At 39.3% G+C, this 17950-nt stretch overlaps 1 protein-coding gene across 1 annotated transcript in view; it reads left to right on the top strand.

Moving 5' to 3' along the window:
• MSH3 (mutS homolog 3) overlaps positions 1 to 17950 on the top strand; it is a 68955-nt gene that overhangs the window by 10549 nt on the left and 40456 nt on the right. Inside the window, exons 9-12 of the mRNA XM_056849014.1 lie at positions 8514 to 8626; positions 10795 to 10909; positions 13529 to 13613; positions 14875 to 14984. Coding sequence (XP_056704992.1) covers positions 8514 to 8626; positions 10795 to 10909; positions 13529 to 13613; positions 14875 to 14984 — 423 coding nt within the window. The remainder of the gene's footprint in view (positions 1 to 8513; positions 8627 to 10794; positions 10910 to 13528; positions 13614 to 14874; positions 14985 to 17950) is intronic.

Genomic DNA, 17950 nt, shown 5'->3' with positions numbered 1-17950 from the left:
TGTAGAGACTAGGGCTTCGGACCCCGGAAATTCGGGGGGATCCGGAGTTCGGGGGAAAATTCGGGCCCCCCCGCGCCTTCAGGGGGCTTCCCTGAAGGCGCGCGGGGGGGCCTTTACACAAGCCCCTCTGTGCTGCCTGCAGGCAGCGCAGAGGGTTTCCAGACACCCCCCCAACCCTGCCGGGACTCCCAGCAGGGCTGGGAGGGGCTTTAAATAGATCTGTGCCTCCCGGCCGGGAGGCACAGATCTATTTAAAGGGCCCGCCGCGCGCCTCCAGGGAAGCTGCCTGGAGGCATGCGGGGGGAGTTCAAACATCTGTGCCTCCCGGCAGGACTGGGGGGGGGGGAGCTTTAAATAGATGTGTGCCTCCCAGCCGGGAGGCACAGATCTGTTTAAAGGGCCCGCCGCACGCCTCCAGGGAAGCTCCCTGAAGGAGCGCGGGGAGGCGCAGATCTGTTTAAAGGGGCCGAATTTATTCGGGAACACCCCGAACTTGATGAATTCGGCTCCCCGGTTTCCCCCCCTTTTTGAGTTCGGTTCGTCCAAACCGAAAAACTGCCGAATTGCGGGAAATTCGGCTGTTTTTCGGGTCAGACCGAACCGAATCAACAGCCCTAGTAGAGACAAAGAGAACCAGCGTAAAGAAACAGAAGAGAACAATAAAAAGGAAGAACAGATCTATTCCACAAGATCCAAGAAATCAAAGGGAAATTTAAAGCATGGTTAGGTATGCTGAAAGATCAACATGGAAATAGGAAAAGGACAAAATAAAGGAAAGGTGGGAACAATACGCTGAAGAACTGAAAGGATGACAGATTCCTTCCAAGAAGAATCTTTGGAAGAAGAACCTACCGTTTTAGAAAGTGAAGTGAAAGCTGCACTGAGAACAATTGGGAGAAACAAATCATAGAGTTGGAAGGGACCACTAGGGTCATTTAGTCCAACCCCCTACACAATGCAGGAAATTCACAACTACCTCCCCCCACACCCCAGTGACCCCTACTCCATGCCCAGAAGATGGCCAAGATGCCTCCCTCTCTTCATCTGCTTAAGGTAATAGAACCAGCATTGCTGACAGATGGCCATCTAACCTCTTCTTAAAAACCTCCAGGGAAGGCTGTTCCACTGAGGAACCACTCTAATTTCCTAATGTCTAGACAGAAACTCTTTTGATTTAATTTCAACCCGTTGGTTCTGGTCACCAGGAGTAGATGGGATATCAATAGAGCTAATCTAAGCCACAGAAACGGAGTTCATCAAATCTTAAATGCCAACAAATATGGGAAACAAAACAATGGTCTACAGACTAGAAATGCTCAGTTTACATTCCAGATCTTAATTTTCATTTCACTTGTTTTGTGACCCCTTAAAATAGCTTTTTCAAGAAAAAGCACACTTTTCTTAGGTACGTAGTGTTCACGCATAAAAAACATTGGGGTAAATAGGGTTTACTGTAGCTTGCAGCCGGTAAATAATTATGCATTTGGATTAGTGAAGTGTTTTTAAACAGATAGCTTCAAAATATTGTGTTAAACAACAAGCAATTATTAGATGTTTTATGCACCATTCACCTCATTTTAATAGGCACTATTGTTTACTTTAAAAGCGAGAATGACATTTGCTGAGCTTGAGCCTCTGACAGATGGTTTGACTTTTTCACTTTCTAGTAACTTATAAAGGAGCACCAATAGATCAGCATTCAAGACTTAAATGCATGTAATTATTCTGGAGCAATCCAAGAAAATTGCTTTTTAAAAATTATAAAGACTAGTAATGACAATGTTTGCTATAGAAACAGTTTACCACTAGAGGCTCCTATCGTGCTTTGTATTGGCTAGTGCATCCCATATTTTTGCTGTCTTTTCTCATACATTTTATATGATTGTGGGTATGATTCAGCTAGAAATAGGCATGTATAAGTATGACTGGTTTTAATGGGGAAAATTAAGCACAAATTTAACCATTCCACTTTTAAATGTCCATCTGCAGTGTATATTAAGCGTAATCACTTTGTTGTCAGTATTTCTCAAACTGTCATAGGGTTGAAAGTGTGTTTCATGGGTTACTGCATTGACCTTACGAAAGCTTCATGTTTGCTACTCTAATTTGTATCCTGCGGTTACTAGCCTTCTGGCCTTCATAATTGCTTAAAGTACTATTACTAAAAGTCAATTAAAACAATAAATAAATAATGTCACAAAATAGTTGTACAGTAAAAGGTTTATCATTGGCACTTGATTATCCAGAAGACTCAGTTAATTGGCCCTGCCCAGAATGATTCGTGTGTCTCTTTCCTAACAAACTTGGACAGTTTGCACATGAATGAGTCAGGTAGCACCTATCTGAGTCACTTGGCTGTAAGATGGCCAAATCACTTGGCTGCCATGGCATGGGTGAACGACTCCAAAGGTGCCTGCTTGAGGCTCACAACTGGCTGAGTCTATTGGCTGATGTGCAGCTGAGTAAGTCAACCGGCGGTGCCCACTTGAGTGACTCAGTTGGTGTGTGGCTGGTGTGGGCAGCACACGCTGAAGCCTATTGGCCAGCATGCTGGTTATCCAAGCTTTACGGTTAACCAGGTGCCAGTTTAGAGCCCTGTGGCGCAGAGTGGTAAGCTGCAGTACTGCAGTCAAAAGCTCTGCTCACGACCTGAGTTCGATCCCAACGGAATTTGGTTTCAGGTACTTGGCTCAAGGTTGACTCCGCCTTCCATCCTTCCAAGGTCGGTAAAATGAGTACCCAGCTTTCTGGGGGTAAAGTCTAGATGACTGGAGAAGGCAATGGCAAACCACCCCATAAACATAGTTTGCCTAGTAAACATCGGGATGTGATGTCACCCCATGGGTCAGGAATGACCCGGTGCTTGCACAGGGGACTACCTTTAGGTGCCAGTTAACAAAATTTGTAAGTATCTTGATTTGAGACACCACAGCAAACCTGTTTGCTATTAGTCCCTTTTACTGTATGAGAGAGCACCCCAGCATTCAATGTGAGATGCATTCCAAATTAGGTCTAGTATTTTTTTAAGGAGTTCAGTGCTGTATACCTGAAGAAATAAAAGAAAGTTGAGCTGCATTATGGTACTTCTTGTTCTGAAAGGAATGAGACTATTGTGCTCCAGGAAATAGCAGGTTCATGAGAAAGTCCTGTGTTTTCCATTCAAGCAGAAATAGCCCTGAGAATATTATGTGTTCACCCCCACACACACACACCCCTCCATTAAGGTTTGCCTCTGGGGTTTGGAATTTTTTTGTTGTCACTTGATAATAGAACTGGCTGGTGGCATAGTTAAATGAGACTTCTGTTACAACTGATTGCTTATTCTCTGGTCACCTTTTTATTGATGGTTCATATAAACAACTCATCTATACCCCTACCCCTTTAACTTTATATGAATGATGCTAAATCTACTTAAGGAACTAATCTTTTTTTTTTTAATTGGAGGATAGCAGTTTCACCATTTTTTGTTTTGGTTCAGATTTTCACTTCCAAGTAGATAAAATTTGCTGATCTGGCAGATAAATCCTGTCCCACAGAATTCTTTTCTAATTCAAGTTTTTCCTGATGTATAGGCAAATATGTGAGAAATTCAAGTTTCTCACTTCCCCAAACTCAGCCAAAGGCTTGCTTATTGTAGCTAAAATAAGCTGAGTATTTCATGATTTATTAACCATGACTTTTCCAAGTGAGATGAAAGACCATGACAGTAGCTGCTAGCAAAATTTGGCTCTAAGCTTGCTTCCTTTGTGGAACTGCTTTCAAAAGCTTTTCTTATTTTGTTTGCTTTCCTTCATCTAAGCTCTGCAAGGGGATGGGTGGGGTGACTGTGGCCTAGTGGTAGAGCATCTGCTTGGCATGCAGAAGGTCCCAGGTTCAATCCCTGGCATCTCCAGTTGAAATCATCAGGTAGCTGATGATGTGTTAGACCTCTACCTGGAGGCCTCTGCCAGTCTAAGTAGATAATACTGAACTTGGTGGCCCAAGGGTCTGATTCAGTATAAAGCAGCTTTATGTGTTCATAAGAAGCCCACCCAACTTAAAAGGGTTTTTTTGCTCTCATTCAAGCTCATCACTGCCATAGTCAATTCCAAGCTCTTCAACAAATATCCTTTGAACATAGTTTGTTTTGGTTTTTTGGTTGTTGTTTTTCTCATTCGTACTAGTTTATTTCTCACTTTTGTGTTCAGCGCCTGTCTTATTACTGTGTATCCATAGTGATTTATGTAGATGCTTTATATTAGTCAAGAAAGTTCTCAACACTAGTATTTTACTTAAAAACCCATTAATTCAGGTTTACATTTGTACATTCTGTAATATCCCTATTATAACCTCAGGACAACTATCTATTAAGGATAGCATCCTTTATTTTATTGGGCTGAAATAGTCTAGCCTCCTTAAGATCTTTTTAATGTAATTATTGGACATGATTCCTTTTTGGCACAGGGATACCTAGTGTTAGTAGAAGAATTACATATTCAGTGTTGTGTAGTTTTTCTTTGTGATCTCTAAATTTTATAAAATATTCTATTTAGGTAAAAGGTAAAGTTAGTCCCCTGTGCAAGCACCGAGTCATTACTGACCCATGGGGTGACGTCGCATCCCGACGTTTACTAGGCAGACTGTGTTTACGGGGTGGTTTGCCAGTGCCTTCCCCAGTCATCTACACTTTAACCTCATCAAGCTGGGTACTCATTTTACTGACCTTGGAAGGATGAAAGGTTGAGTCAACCTTGAGCTGGCTACCTGAAACCGACTTCCGTCGGGATTGAACTCAGGTCGTGAGCAGAGCTTTTGACTGCAGTACTGCAGCTTACTACTCTGTGCCACGGGGCACAATTCATTTACAGTAATTAGGGACAGTACAAACAATCTGTGTGCACACCTGCAAGAACTGCTTGTGTAACTGAGGTTTATCTTCAGGAGGTGCTGCAAAGCCTGCCTGTTTGTCAGGGCTTTTGAGGGCTTTATTGGCTGTCTGAATGGCAGCCAATAAAGAAGAAGACATACAAGAGTCTTTCAGACCTTTTATTTGGAACTTTATCAAAACACAGATACCAATCAAATAGAATTAGAAAAGTATGTCAAAACTGCAAATTTACAAAAAATTTCAGACGAGGATCGGCAAATTCTAAATCAAAAGATCTCGACGCAAGAAATAGTGGAAGCTTTCAAAAAACTGAAATTAGACAAAGCCCCAGGTCCAGATGGACTGACTGCTAAATACTATAGAGCATTTCAAGACATTTTGATTCCGCATCTCAAAAGAGTCTACAATGACATAATCACTGAGGGTCAGATACCAAGTTCCTGGGAAGAAGCTCATATTTCACTAATTCCCAAAGATGAACGGGAGAAACAATCTCCAAAGGCATATAGACCAATATCTTTGCTAAATGTGGATTATAAAATTTTAACATCTATCTTAACTGAGAGGCTTAAAAAATGCGTCCATAAAATAATACACCCAGACCAAACAGGGTTTATCCCAAAAAGACAACTGAAAGACAACGTAAGAGTGGTACTAGCGGCTATAAACTATAAAGTCAGTAAGAAGAAGGTGGCCATGTTATTTTTGGATGCAAAGAAAGCGTTTGATAACGTGTCATGGAATTTTCTAATAACGGTACTACATCAAATAGACTGGGAAGGAATTTTTGACGGGGATAAAGGCAATATACAAATTACAGAACGCAAGATTGTTAATTAATGGAATGCTAACTGACAAATTTGAAATTAAGAAAGGAACAAGACAAGGCTGCCCTCTATCACCTCTACTATTCAACTTAGCTATGGACGTTTTGGCTAATAAAATAAGATCAAGTGACAAAATCAAAAGACTTATGTTTGAAGACCAGGAGTACAAAATCAGAAGCTTTGCAGACGATGTGGTGTTGATATATCAAGGCCCAAAGCCTTCTGTGGCAGAAATAAAATACCAAATTGACCAGTTTAGTTATTTTTGGGGATACAAACTAAACAAACAGAAAACCAACGTGATTCTCTTCAATTTGTCAAATAAAGAAAAATCGGAGATTTCAGAATTTCTGCGATGTCCAATTCAAAAAAAAAGTGTTAAGTACTTAGGAATCAAAATTCCAATTGGAAACGACTCACTATTTGATTTGAATTACAAAGAGACGTGGTCCAAAATCGAAAAAGACTTGGAAAGATGGGGCAGACTTCAAATTTCCTGGTTAGGCCATATTTCAACAATCAAAATGATTGTGCTACCGAGAATGAACTTTTTGTTTCAGACACTTCCAGTTGACATCAGTAAAACTACAATAACTAAATGGCAAAGAATCATTAACAAATTTATTTGAAAAGGAAAGACGTCCAGAGTTAGATTTGTGGTCCTACAAGATGCTAAAGAAAGAGGAGGACTTTCACTACCCAATTTACTCTTATATCATCAAGCTGCCGCATTATTGGGTGTTACAGATTGGATATTACAACCTGAGAGCCGAGTAATTAGACTGGAAAAGGTTCTGTTAGAAAAAGTATTTCATTACTGGTTATGGTCCAAGGCCGCAAATACCTAAGCATTTACCTCGAGAATCTACAACTTTTCATTTGATGAAAACATGGAATTTTCTAAAACCATTGGTCAGCCCGAGAGTGTCTAGATTGATGTCCCCAATGGACGCGTATATGGACTTCACGAGTCGAAAATCTAATGACTTCCTGAGGTATGGAGATTTAGTGAAAAAAGGTCAGATCAAATCACTCGAAGAACTAAGAGAAGGAATTATCAGAATAACATGGTTGGCATATCACCAAGTGATACATGGATTAAAATCAGACTATCAAACATCAGATAATCCAACAAACTTTTAACAATTATTAATGAAATCACAAGATCACTTACTTTCTAAAATCTACAAGATGTTATTAGACATGGAAACTGCGAATGAACAAGTTAAGTCATGCATGATAAAATGGATGCAAACTTTTGGCGAAATGATTCCAATGTGCAAGTGGGAGAAAATGTGAAAATCTGGAATAAAATTCTCAAGATCCCAGGACGTTCGAGAAAACTGGTACAAAATGTTTTATAGATGGTATTTTGCACCTAAAGACTTTAAAAAAAATGTATAAATCTAACCAAGCGAATTGTTGGAAGTTCTCAGAGACTGAAGGGACTTTTTTCATCAATGGTAGACTTGTAAAAAGGCTCAGAGATATTGGAAGCAAATTCAGAGATTATGGCAATACTACAGGTGGAATTCGACTTAAGCCCAAAATTTATGCTCCTAGGGATGATTCCAATTCAGCTGCAAGCTACGCAGAAGGAATTCTTTCAGTATGCGGTCACTGCAGCAAGGGTTTTATATGCAAGATATTGGAAAAATAAAGGGACACCTGGACTAACAGAATGGATTACAAAAATGATGGAATTTGCCACCATGGCAAGGCTCACTAATCAATTGCAGGGAAAACAGAATGAAGAGCACCAACAGAAATGGCAACCGTTTTATAACAAGTATGGATGATAATGTTTGTAGTCTAGATTTGTTCATAAAATCATCTTGAATAGTACTGTATTTAAATTATAGCTAAGCGTAGAAACATAGTAATAGATATAATGCAGTAATAGTTAGATGAGTTCCAGAGGAATAATGGTTTATAAAAAGAAAATATCTGATTTACTTTTATTTAGCATGATTATGAAGATGGGTTACAAGGTACGCTTAAAATGTAAAACTATCTCTTCTTGTTTTCCCTTTCCCCTCCTATTTCCTCTTTTCATTCTGTATCCTAAAAATCAATAAAAATTTATTTTAAAAAAATGAATTGGCAGGCATCTTTTAAGAGAGGAGGGGAGGGAGAGATTTGGTGTTTTTTTATTTTTGCTTTTAAACTAAAAATGTATTTTAACTATTATTGTAAGCCACCTTGAACCATAAGAAAAGGTGGGATATATGTTTTAATAAATTAAGTGTGTGTGTAAAGTGCCGTCAAGTTGCAGCCGACGTATGGCAAGCCCAGCAAAGAACTTTCAAGGCAAGTGAGAAACAGGTGGCTTGCCATTGCCTGGCTCTGCACAGTGACCCTGGTATTCCTTTGTGGTCTCCCATGCAAGTACTAACCATGGCTGACCCTGCTTAGCTTCTGAGATCTGACAAGATGGGCCATTCATCTCAGGGCTTATTTGCATTAGAGGACTGTTAAACTCTTGCAGATATGCTTCTCTGTAGTCTTGGCTGTTCTGTTTGTTCCACAGGTATTATGCAATCATTAATTTTAATGTAACTGTTTGCAGTTTTGTTTAATTTTCAAGGCGTTTACAGCAATCTGTCATTGTCAAATTCTCACTTCTCTAGAAAGCTAGCTAAATAATATAGAGGTTTTATCAGTCCATTTGGATTCTGCACCTGAAGAATAGGAATTGCCATCAATCTCTGCACTGAGGAAAGTTCACACTTAAAACCCAGCTCAAGTTTCATGAGTGAAACAGGATTTTATTGATTTGTTTGAAATGAGATTAAGGTTGAACATTTATCTTTTTCCAGTTTACAGGATGACAGAATTCGAATAGAAAAAATGGAAAACAAACATTTTGAATACAGCAGTGCTTTCCAGCTGATTACAGATTTTTATGGCTGTCAAGAACATGATAGCACAGGTACCTAATTCAGAAACATTTTGAAATTTGATCAGCTTTTATCTGCATTAAAGATGATTATTTTACCAAATTTGCTTTACCGTGTCATATTTTTGGCTTTGTGTAATTTAAAAGAGGAGTAAAATACTCTGTGATAATGCTTATTAAGAAGTTTTAGTGTTGTGGGGTAAGAACATAAGAGTATCCTGCTGGATCAGACCAGAGGTCCATCTAGTCCAGCAATTTTGTTTCACACAGCGGCCAACCAGTTGCCCCAAAGGGCAAACAAGGAGTAGAGGCCATCCCCCATTGCTGCCTTCCAGCTACTGGTATTTGGTGGTTGGTTGCCTCTGGATATGGAGGCTTCCTTCAATGGCCAGTAGCCGTTGATGGACCTCTCCTCCATGAATTTGAATAACCCCCTTTAAAGCTGTCTATGCTTATGGCCATTGCTACCTCCCCTGACAGTGAATTTCAAAGCTTCATTACTTGTTGAGTAAAGAAGTATTGCCTTTTGTCTGTTTTGTATTGGCTGTTTTATTCTGTGCCTTTGCTAACCTTAATTTTCCTTTTTTACTTCAGCTATACACTGAGTAGACATTTTCTTTGATCTTTCCACAACAGGCCCAAAATCTCTCAGTCTCATTCTCATCCAGTTCAGACCCCATCAGTATATACTTTAAATTATTAGTTTTTGTTCCAGTATATATTTACCTTAAACTTACCCACACTGAACTTCATTTGCTACGTGGTTGCCCAATGATCCAATTTAGAGAGATCCTCCTGTAGCTCTTAAAAATGTGCCTTAGTTTTCACCATCCTGAATAATTTTGTATTGTCTGCAAATTTGGCTTCTACACTGCTCAGCCCCAACTCCAAATGCCATATTTTTACATACAGCAATATGTGAGATTCAAGAAGAGGTGATTTTGTTCTTATATACTTCCTGATTGCCAATGGAAATGTATTTTCAATTAGGAATGGTTCAGTGCAAATCAAATGTCAAAGGAGAATTCAAGAACTCACATTTGCACTTGCAAATTGAATAAAGTAGTAGTCTTGTTCCAAGGATTGGGAATTGGGAATTTTGACCATTTGTTAACACTAGTAGGGATAGGGAGAGAGAGAGAGTTCTGTATTTTGGATTATTTGAAGTTTATCAGGCAACAAAAACTTCATGGGATACAGGCAGTTTATCTGTAGAAACTGCTCCAAGGGGTATTCCCAGTGTTCACACTGTAATACATCAGGTTGGATCCCGACAGCTGTAAACAGAATTATGCTTGTGGAATATGGATTTTGTTCTATCATGCACCCTCCCCAAAAACAATTTCTGAAGATTGGCAGGATATGGCATGGTATTTTGCAGATGGAGGGTAGACTCCATGTGAATTTGAGATGAGTTCATGCATCTTCTATTTGAGCAAGAGACTCTGACCACTGTTGCTAGTGAAAAATGTGATTTTCTCCAGCTAGCTGGGGCTATTATTGTTTGGAGAATTCTAATGAAAACTGTCTTAGGCACCGGTTGAATAGTGTCTCCAGCCCTGTTGTTTGCGTACTTTGACCAGTTTTTTAAAACAATTCTAGAACTGTAAAAATGAAAAAAAGAAGTTGTACCTGTTATACCTCTTGAAGGAATTCCTTGATAGTTTTTGCACATCTTTTTGAAGGGTGTGTGCTCTCTTCTCATTCACCAGAATCTACAAGCCATTCTCCATACCAGAAGGCTACCTGCTCCTCTATTGGGCATCAGCATATTGCCTTATTTGATCTGGCCTAGTGCAAGTATATAACCAAAGGGAAAGTACTGGATTTTTTAGAGATGCAAACTTTAATACCATTCCTTGTCTAGACATGCATTTTTTCCCCAAGTAAAAATACTGTGATCAAATTTATATTAGCTGTGTAAATTACAGAAATCTTAGGACTAGTGACTTTTACCTGTTTGTTGGATTAACTATATGCACATCACTGTAGAAGAGAAAATTACTGTAGCATCCAAATGTAAGTTATCAAAAAGAAATATTTGCAGTAGAGGTGATTAGGATGCTCGTTTGGCAAGGAGCCACATAGACAGTGACATATAGTGCAGAAGGATAATGGTATCTTGTAAAGCTGCATTTTATATCCTGTTGCAATAAAATATGTTGAAATACAACTAAGCAAATTAACATTCTGTTTTCCAGGCTCCCAAACGTTGTCAGTCATCTTGAACTTGGATAAGCCAGTGTTATGCTCCTTGGCTGCTGTGATAACTTATCTTAAAGAATTTAATTTAGAGAAAATACTGCGTAACCCTAAGTAAGTAACTCATATTTATAAAAAGCTTGTAAGCCCCATTTGTGGTCAAAGAATATTTGTTTCCTTTTTAATTGATTTTTTATAATACTATCACTAGCTCTAGCAGTAAACTGATTGTCCTCTGTGCGGCTAATGGTGGCTGCACAGAGGTGGGGGTGGGTGCACCCACAGGGAAAATAGAATTCTCTAAACATTGGGGCACTCCTAGGTCTGCAGAAAAACATGATTTATAAACCAAAATAAAAGAAAATCTTAAAAAAAAAATAGCCTGATGCTCAGAAAGGGAAGAATGTGAATGCAGCTGAATGTCACCTGAAGAAAGAGGAGAGGAAGAGGAAATCAGCCTGTTCAAGGGCTTAAAATCCTGAAGAAGGAGATTTTGAGGGATGGATTTCCAAACTGTTTATATCTTTAGATGATTTCTCATGGCCAGTCAGCCTGTCACTAACAAGTGGTGGGCATAAGGATTCGAGGAGGGGAACTCCTTCCCACATTGTCTCTGCTTGCCTTATCGTTCCCACTGGCTTCCTTCCCTTGCTGTCATACCCCTCCCCCACCCAATAAGTGGAAATTTACACTGGGGTCTAAGCCTATTTGTAACCAAGTGTGTCACATAACAAGACAACAGAATTTATAAAGGGGCAGCTTGCTTCAGCAATGTCATCTGAATTAGTTTAACAGAATATGGACAGCATAAGCGCTGAAATATAAAAGAAAGTGTAAATTCTGTCTGTCAAAGTAAGCCTAAACTGTTAGTCCAAACAAACACGCAGTAAGTACATAGGAGTTAATTGATAGTATGAGACATAGAATAGCTGAAATATGGTGGACTATGAGAGGCTTTTCAGAAGGCAAATAATGATCAGCAAGAACTTGGGGGACAGTCTGGGGCATTTCTAATGTCAGATTAGCTAGAGGCTCTTGTTTTCCCCTCCACCTTATCTATGGTGTGTTAACTTGAACCGTGTGGATTCATATTTAAGCACGTAACAGTATAGATTGGATTACATTGGCTAATTTGTGACGGATGTATAAGTAGGAAAGATCTGGCCTCTGAGTAGGATTCGAATGTGAGAGCCAGTGTGGTGTAGTGGTTAAGAGTGTTGAACTAGTGTCTGGGAGACCCAGGTTCAAACCCCCACTTGTGCCACAGAGGTTCGATGGGTGACCTTGGGCCAATCATACTCTCTCAGCCTAACCTACCTCACAGAGTGGTTGTGAGGGTAAAATGGAGGAAGAGGAGAAAGGTGTAAGCCGCTTTGGGTCTCCATTGGGAAGAAAGGCAAGGTACAAATGAAGTAAAAAAGATAAATAATAAATAAAAATACTTGCCATCTGCTGCATTTATAGAGTCTTGCTGTTTGAAAAAGGTTGGTGCAGGGGCCAAGAGTACCATCTATCACTGCATTTGATTCACGGACTCCTTTCTTAGACTCAGTTGATTAGGCCACACTGATCCATTTGTAAACTTGCAATTGGATTACTGTAACGCACTGTGCTTTGGTCTGCCCTTGAAGATAATCCATAAAATGCAGCTGATTCAGAGTGTAGCAGCCCACTTAGGGAAATATCTTACCTACATTGGCTGCTAGTTTGTTTCAAACTCCAATTTGAGCTTCTGGAGAGGACCTTTATGGCCTAGAAGCCACGTATCTGTGGCCCTTCACCTTTGCTTTGGGATTCCATGTGTGCGTTGATGTTTGGCAGGATACGGCTGTCTGGCCTGTTGAATAGTAGCAATGAGTTGTAGACCAACAAGGCACTTATATTTTGGGATCGAAATGCCAGATCAAATTAGCGACTGCCTCAGAAGTTCATTATAGTACAGCAGGCATTAGCTGGACCGAGAAGGCCCTGTCAGAGGAATCCATTGTACGTACAAAGTTGAGATAGCCTTGGTGGGGTGGTACACTAAACAGCATCCACTTCCTGTTGTGCATAGCCTTTGAGAACATCCCTCAATATAGAAATTGTAGCCTCTAGGAGGTGGGAGGGCTTTCAGGTCTGTCTTCAGGTAAGTACTGTGGCTAATGGGGCCTTCCTTTTCATCGGGGGGGGGGGGGGCTCGTGCAAATGGGCCTGCTGATGTGCTTATGCCTATCAGTAGTTCATCAGCTAGAGAGAACCCTGCTCCCCCAGCAGGGAACCCAGGAAACCATCTGGAGCCAGGTCTTAATTTCCCCATCAAGGGATGAAAAGTGCTGCCACCAAAGCCCCCTAGGGACTGGATTATCGGCTGTCTCCCCACAGGATGGCGCAAGTGTATTTTCCCTGTGCATCTTCTGCCTGGATAGCATCTCACACAGGTCAAGCTGGCCAAGGAACTTCATGGCCTCACTCATGCCACCACAGAAAGCAGTGCTTGCCAGCCTTGGTGAGTGCTCTGGTGGACAAGGCAAGGCTGTGTAAAAAGTTTTTAAACACCTTGCTTTGGCAGCAGCTGCCACCACAGCACAAGGATCTTCACTGTGTGACTGAAGGTAAACTGGGGGAGCCATTTTGTGGCTGCGCCCACCACACTGTGTTAGAAGTCCAGAGGTGCTTGCAACTTCTAAAAGGTTGGGGACCCCTGCTTTTATGTCTTTGCTACGAATGACAGTTGGTTTTATTTTCTTCCAGTAATTTTAAGAAGTTATCAAGTGAAGCTGAATACATGAAACTCAATGGAACTACATTAAAAAATCTAGAAATCCTACAGAACCAAGTAAGAGAATATAGAAAATTTGTGCATTTGTTTGCTGGGTTGGAAGAAATTCATGCAAGGGGTGGGGAGAAAAGGCATGATGCTTTAAAACAACAGCTAGGAGATTTGATAGTATTCTGTGCAGTATCAGTATTTTTAATAATTTAGACTCAGTGTTTACTGAAGATACAGGGAAAAATAAAGATTAATTTAAATATATGAGAAAGGAAATCCATGCCGGAATGTGGGAGATTTCTAGACTGCTTCCACAAATAAGTTTTGCTTCTCTTTGGGTTCCTTACTGCAGCACTGTTTTCGGGAGCATCCACATGACATCATCTTCTGTTCATCTGACATTTTCCACACATGGACAGGCATGTGTCATTTCCCTGTTGTGGCTGCCAGTACAGCAAAGCAGCAGTCACAAAACAGTCAAAGTACAAACAGAATTAAGTCAAAAAGATGTTCCCAGCTAGAAAAAAGGGAACCAGAGCAAGTTATACCAAACAGTATATTAGGAAAATACCTGGTTCCTAAAACTTGACTGTCAGGGTACCACTGTTGAAAAGTCTCCATCTCAAGTCATACTTGTGAAAGGAGGCTAATGCAAAGAAAGTGTGGGGAAAATGGCCATGGAGATGTTCTGTTGCCTATGTGAATTCCTCTACGTTCACAGCAGGAACAAGAGCTACAACGGAGAATCATTGTTGTGCAGAAGCAGCCTGAGTAAAGATGTAAAAAGATTAGTGAAAAAAGACAGTGAAATTGAAGATAAACTAAATCATGTCTTTGTTTTAGTCTTAACTGTAAAAAATCAGAAAGATCCACATTTGGACCACTGTTTGGGGACTGTTAGAATGAGGTCAGGTGTGTCAACTGGTAAATGTTTTAGAGCTAACACACAATATTTATAAAACATCCACTAGTCATGGAACCAGGTGACATTTGCCTGAGAGCTCTTAAAAGATTTGAATTCGTTAAGGTGTGTATATATAATAAACTTAACGGAGGGGTATAGTAGCAACAGTTTTAAATGAAGGTCTGGGGATCTTTAAAAATGTATCTTAACTACAGTTCTGTAGCTTATTGAACAATTCTAGACAGAGCTACAGTCTTCTAAGAACAGTGGGTTTAGAAAGGTATAACCCTATTTAGGGTTGTACTGTTAATATGCCTGAAATATAATTGCATGTAACTAGTTAATCATTAATTAATTGTTTAAATACATCAGAATTTGAATATGCTTTAATGTATTCAATCAAAAACAAACTCATTACTTTAGACTGACAGGAAAACAAAAGGCAGCCTGTTTTGGGTCTTGGATCATACAAAAACTTCATTTGGACGACGAAAACTGAAGAAATGGGTGACACAGCCCCTTTTGAAAGCCAGGTATTTATTTTAACTTTCTTACAAAATAGCTGTGCTGAGTTGAATCTATTTGATTTTTTCTATTGAGTGAGAGTGTGCTACTTTCAGCCTAAGTTAAATAATGCTACCGGGGGTGTGTGTGTGTGCGAAGGGAGGGATTTTTGGCTTTCAGTTCAGCTTTGCCTTTTTAGCTTGAAGTGGGTCAGTGCCTTTTGAGTGACTATGCTCTTAGAATGGACCCCTTCCTGAGAAGTGGTATGTTATCTTATTCAGGTAGTCACCTACTAAGCAGGACTCAACTACTTTACTCACTTAAAAAGTAAGCCTTTTTATTGATGTACTCCAATGTAATTGTGTATATATATGTGTATATGCAAGTATTACAAAGTCTTAATATTCAGTAACAATGTATACAGTAAAGCAAGCAAGTTCTACATACTATTCAGTTTTAAAATCCACCACTTAAAATATAACAGTCAAATAAGTCTGATTTAGTTCAAAGTATCTAGTTCACAATATTGTCGAAGGCTTTCACGGTCAGAGTTCATTGGTTCTTGTAGGTTATCCGGGCTGTGTAACCGTGGTCTTGGAATTTTCTTTCCTGACGTTTCGCCAGCAACTGTGGCAGGCATCTTCAGAGTAGTAACACTGAAGGACAACACTGTCCTTCAGTGTTACTACTCTGAAGATGCCTGCCACAGTTGCTGGCGAAACGTCAGGAAAGAAAATTCCAAGACCACGGTTACACAGCCCGGATAACCTACAAGAACCAATATCTAGTTCACACTCTAGAATAATATATTTGTAAAGCCATACATACCAACTGCCTCTTCTGAGACCCTCTGAGAGAGGTCTGCTGACTTTGAGAATCGAGCAGTTCTCATTTTTACTTCACATGCTCAGTGGCCTCCCATTGTATTACCAAATAAGGACTTCCTCTTTCACCGGGCTGTTTTGCTAAACTATAAACAATCAGTTTTGTGATCACACTATATAATCAATTTTAACATCATTCTCATCTCCAGAAAAATATGTTGAGATTGAACCCATTCATTAATTTATAGCATCTTGTTTTCATGTTTAAATCATAAAATACAATTATTGTTTACATTACATCATTACAGCATAGTCAGCATTATATACCCTTGGCATGAATAACATTTCTGCATTGGAAAAGCGAGAATCAAGCACTCAGTTCTGTAACTCGAAAATTAGTTTCTCATGAGAATTAGTTCCTCATTAGCCATTAAAAAGGCTGGGAAAGGTAATAGAAAAAGGCAGAATGTATTGCTAGTTACTTACTGAAACCTTTAATAATGTAATAGAAGCATAAGCCTCTGGCATAGAATATTCAGTCTCTCCTTCCTTTTAAAAGGAAATTAAACCTCTGCTATATATTTGCAGTTTATATGTGTAATTAGGTTTTATATTGAATAATTCGGCATATGTACAACACCAATACCATAGTTCATGTGCTCTAATATGTCAAAGCCTGTAACAAGCTTTTATCAGAAAGAGAAAGCTCCTGGAAGCCTTCAGATCTTTAAAGTATATAAAAATAATACTGCATGGCAGATTTTGATTTAAACACAAAAGATGAATGTTCTTCTTTTCCCCACTTCTTTTAAACACTGACATTGCCTTTCCAATTTGTTGCTTTTATTTTACTGCTACCAGAGTTGGGGTCAGGATAAAAAAAAATTAATTAAAAAAAATTAAAAATCGGATTTTAAAAATTTAAACCAGATTTTATATTTAAATCAGGCTTTTTAAAATAAAAAGCTCGTTGAGGAAAAATCTATCTAAAGTTTTCTATTTAAGATACATTTTAGTCCAAAGGTTATTCATCAGGAAATAAGGATTAATTTTTAATTATGTAGCATGAGGCTGTATATTCATACAATGTTTAATTTTTTTGATTAATGAATTCCATTAATCCATTAACAATGTCATCCTTTTGCAGAGGTTTCTGTAAGATTATTTTGGGCAGTTTTTCTGTCTGGAAGGTATTATCACAGATGCTTGGTTTTGCTGTTCTCAAAACTGTAAATTTTATTTGCTTCACAGCAAAAATGTTGTAAAAGAGAGAGCAGAGAAAAAGATCTTAATCTCACTGTTCCTTTGCAAATCTATGTACACAGAATCAACCCCTTATCTCTTAAGTACTGAGTTTCAAGAAGTTCAATGAATAGAAGATTATTTTGAGTGGAATAGATCTGCACAAGGAGCTAAGTGTCAGAAGGGAGGGGCAAGTAGTAAAAATGAAAGTGAAACCTTTTGAGCAGAATACACCACAAGTCTTGGGATCTTTCTGTGTATAACCTGAGGTTTACCATATTATTCTCTCTCTGGAGTTTGGGAATATTTTAATTAAGGTCCTCTACCTATGGGTAAGGCAGGCATGCGTGAAAAATGCAAACACTGCAACAAAGAAATGCAAGGCATGGTGGCCCGAATGAAACTGGAGATAGTTCTCCTCACACTAATTTCATAATTATCTATGTATTTCTAATAGTACAACCAAATTAGTAATTTGATATAACTGTAAAACTAGTCTGAAAAGTTATTAACGTAAAAATCCTTCATCTAGTTGTAAATATTAAGATTATCCCAGCAAGAGCTGAGTCTTTATGTAGAAAACCATGATTTAAATCTAGTCTTACTGACTAGTGTTTTAAATCGTTATTTAAATCATATCCACTCTGGCTGGGCTTTATTGCTCAAAGTGTCAAAAGGTCTAGGGCAGAGGTGTTGAACTCAATTTTTATGAGGGCCAGATATCTCATAAATGCCACTTGATTGGGCTGGGCCATGTCTTCACAGCCCAGATCGAGAGTGGGGTGGGTGGGTGGCTGCCTTGGCTGGCCCACGGGCCGCATAAGAGCTCTCAAGGGGGCAGATCTGGCCCATGGGCCTTATGTTTGACACTCCTGGTCTAGGGAATTGTATAGCATATTCCTAGTTGCATGCCCAATCATAGGAACTAT

The sequence above is a fragment of the Euleptes europaea genome, chromosome 4 (genome assembly GCF_029931775.1).
Source record: "Euleptes europaea isolate rEulEur1 chromosome 4, rEulEur1.hap1, whole genome shotgun sequence".
Taxonomy (NCBI): Eukaryota; Metazoa; Chordata; class Lepidosauria; order Squamata; family Sphaerodactylidae; genus Euleptes; species Euleptes europaea.
This window is presented reverse-complemented; position numbering and strand designations above follow the sequence as displayed.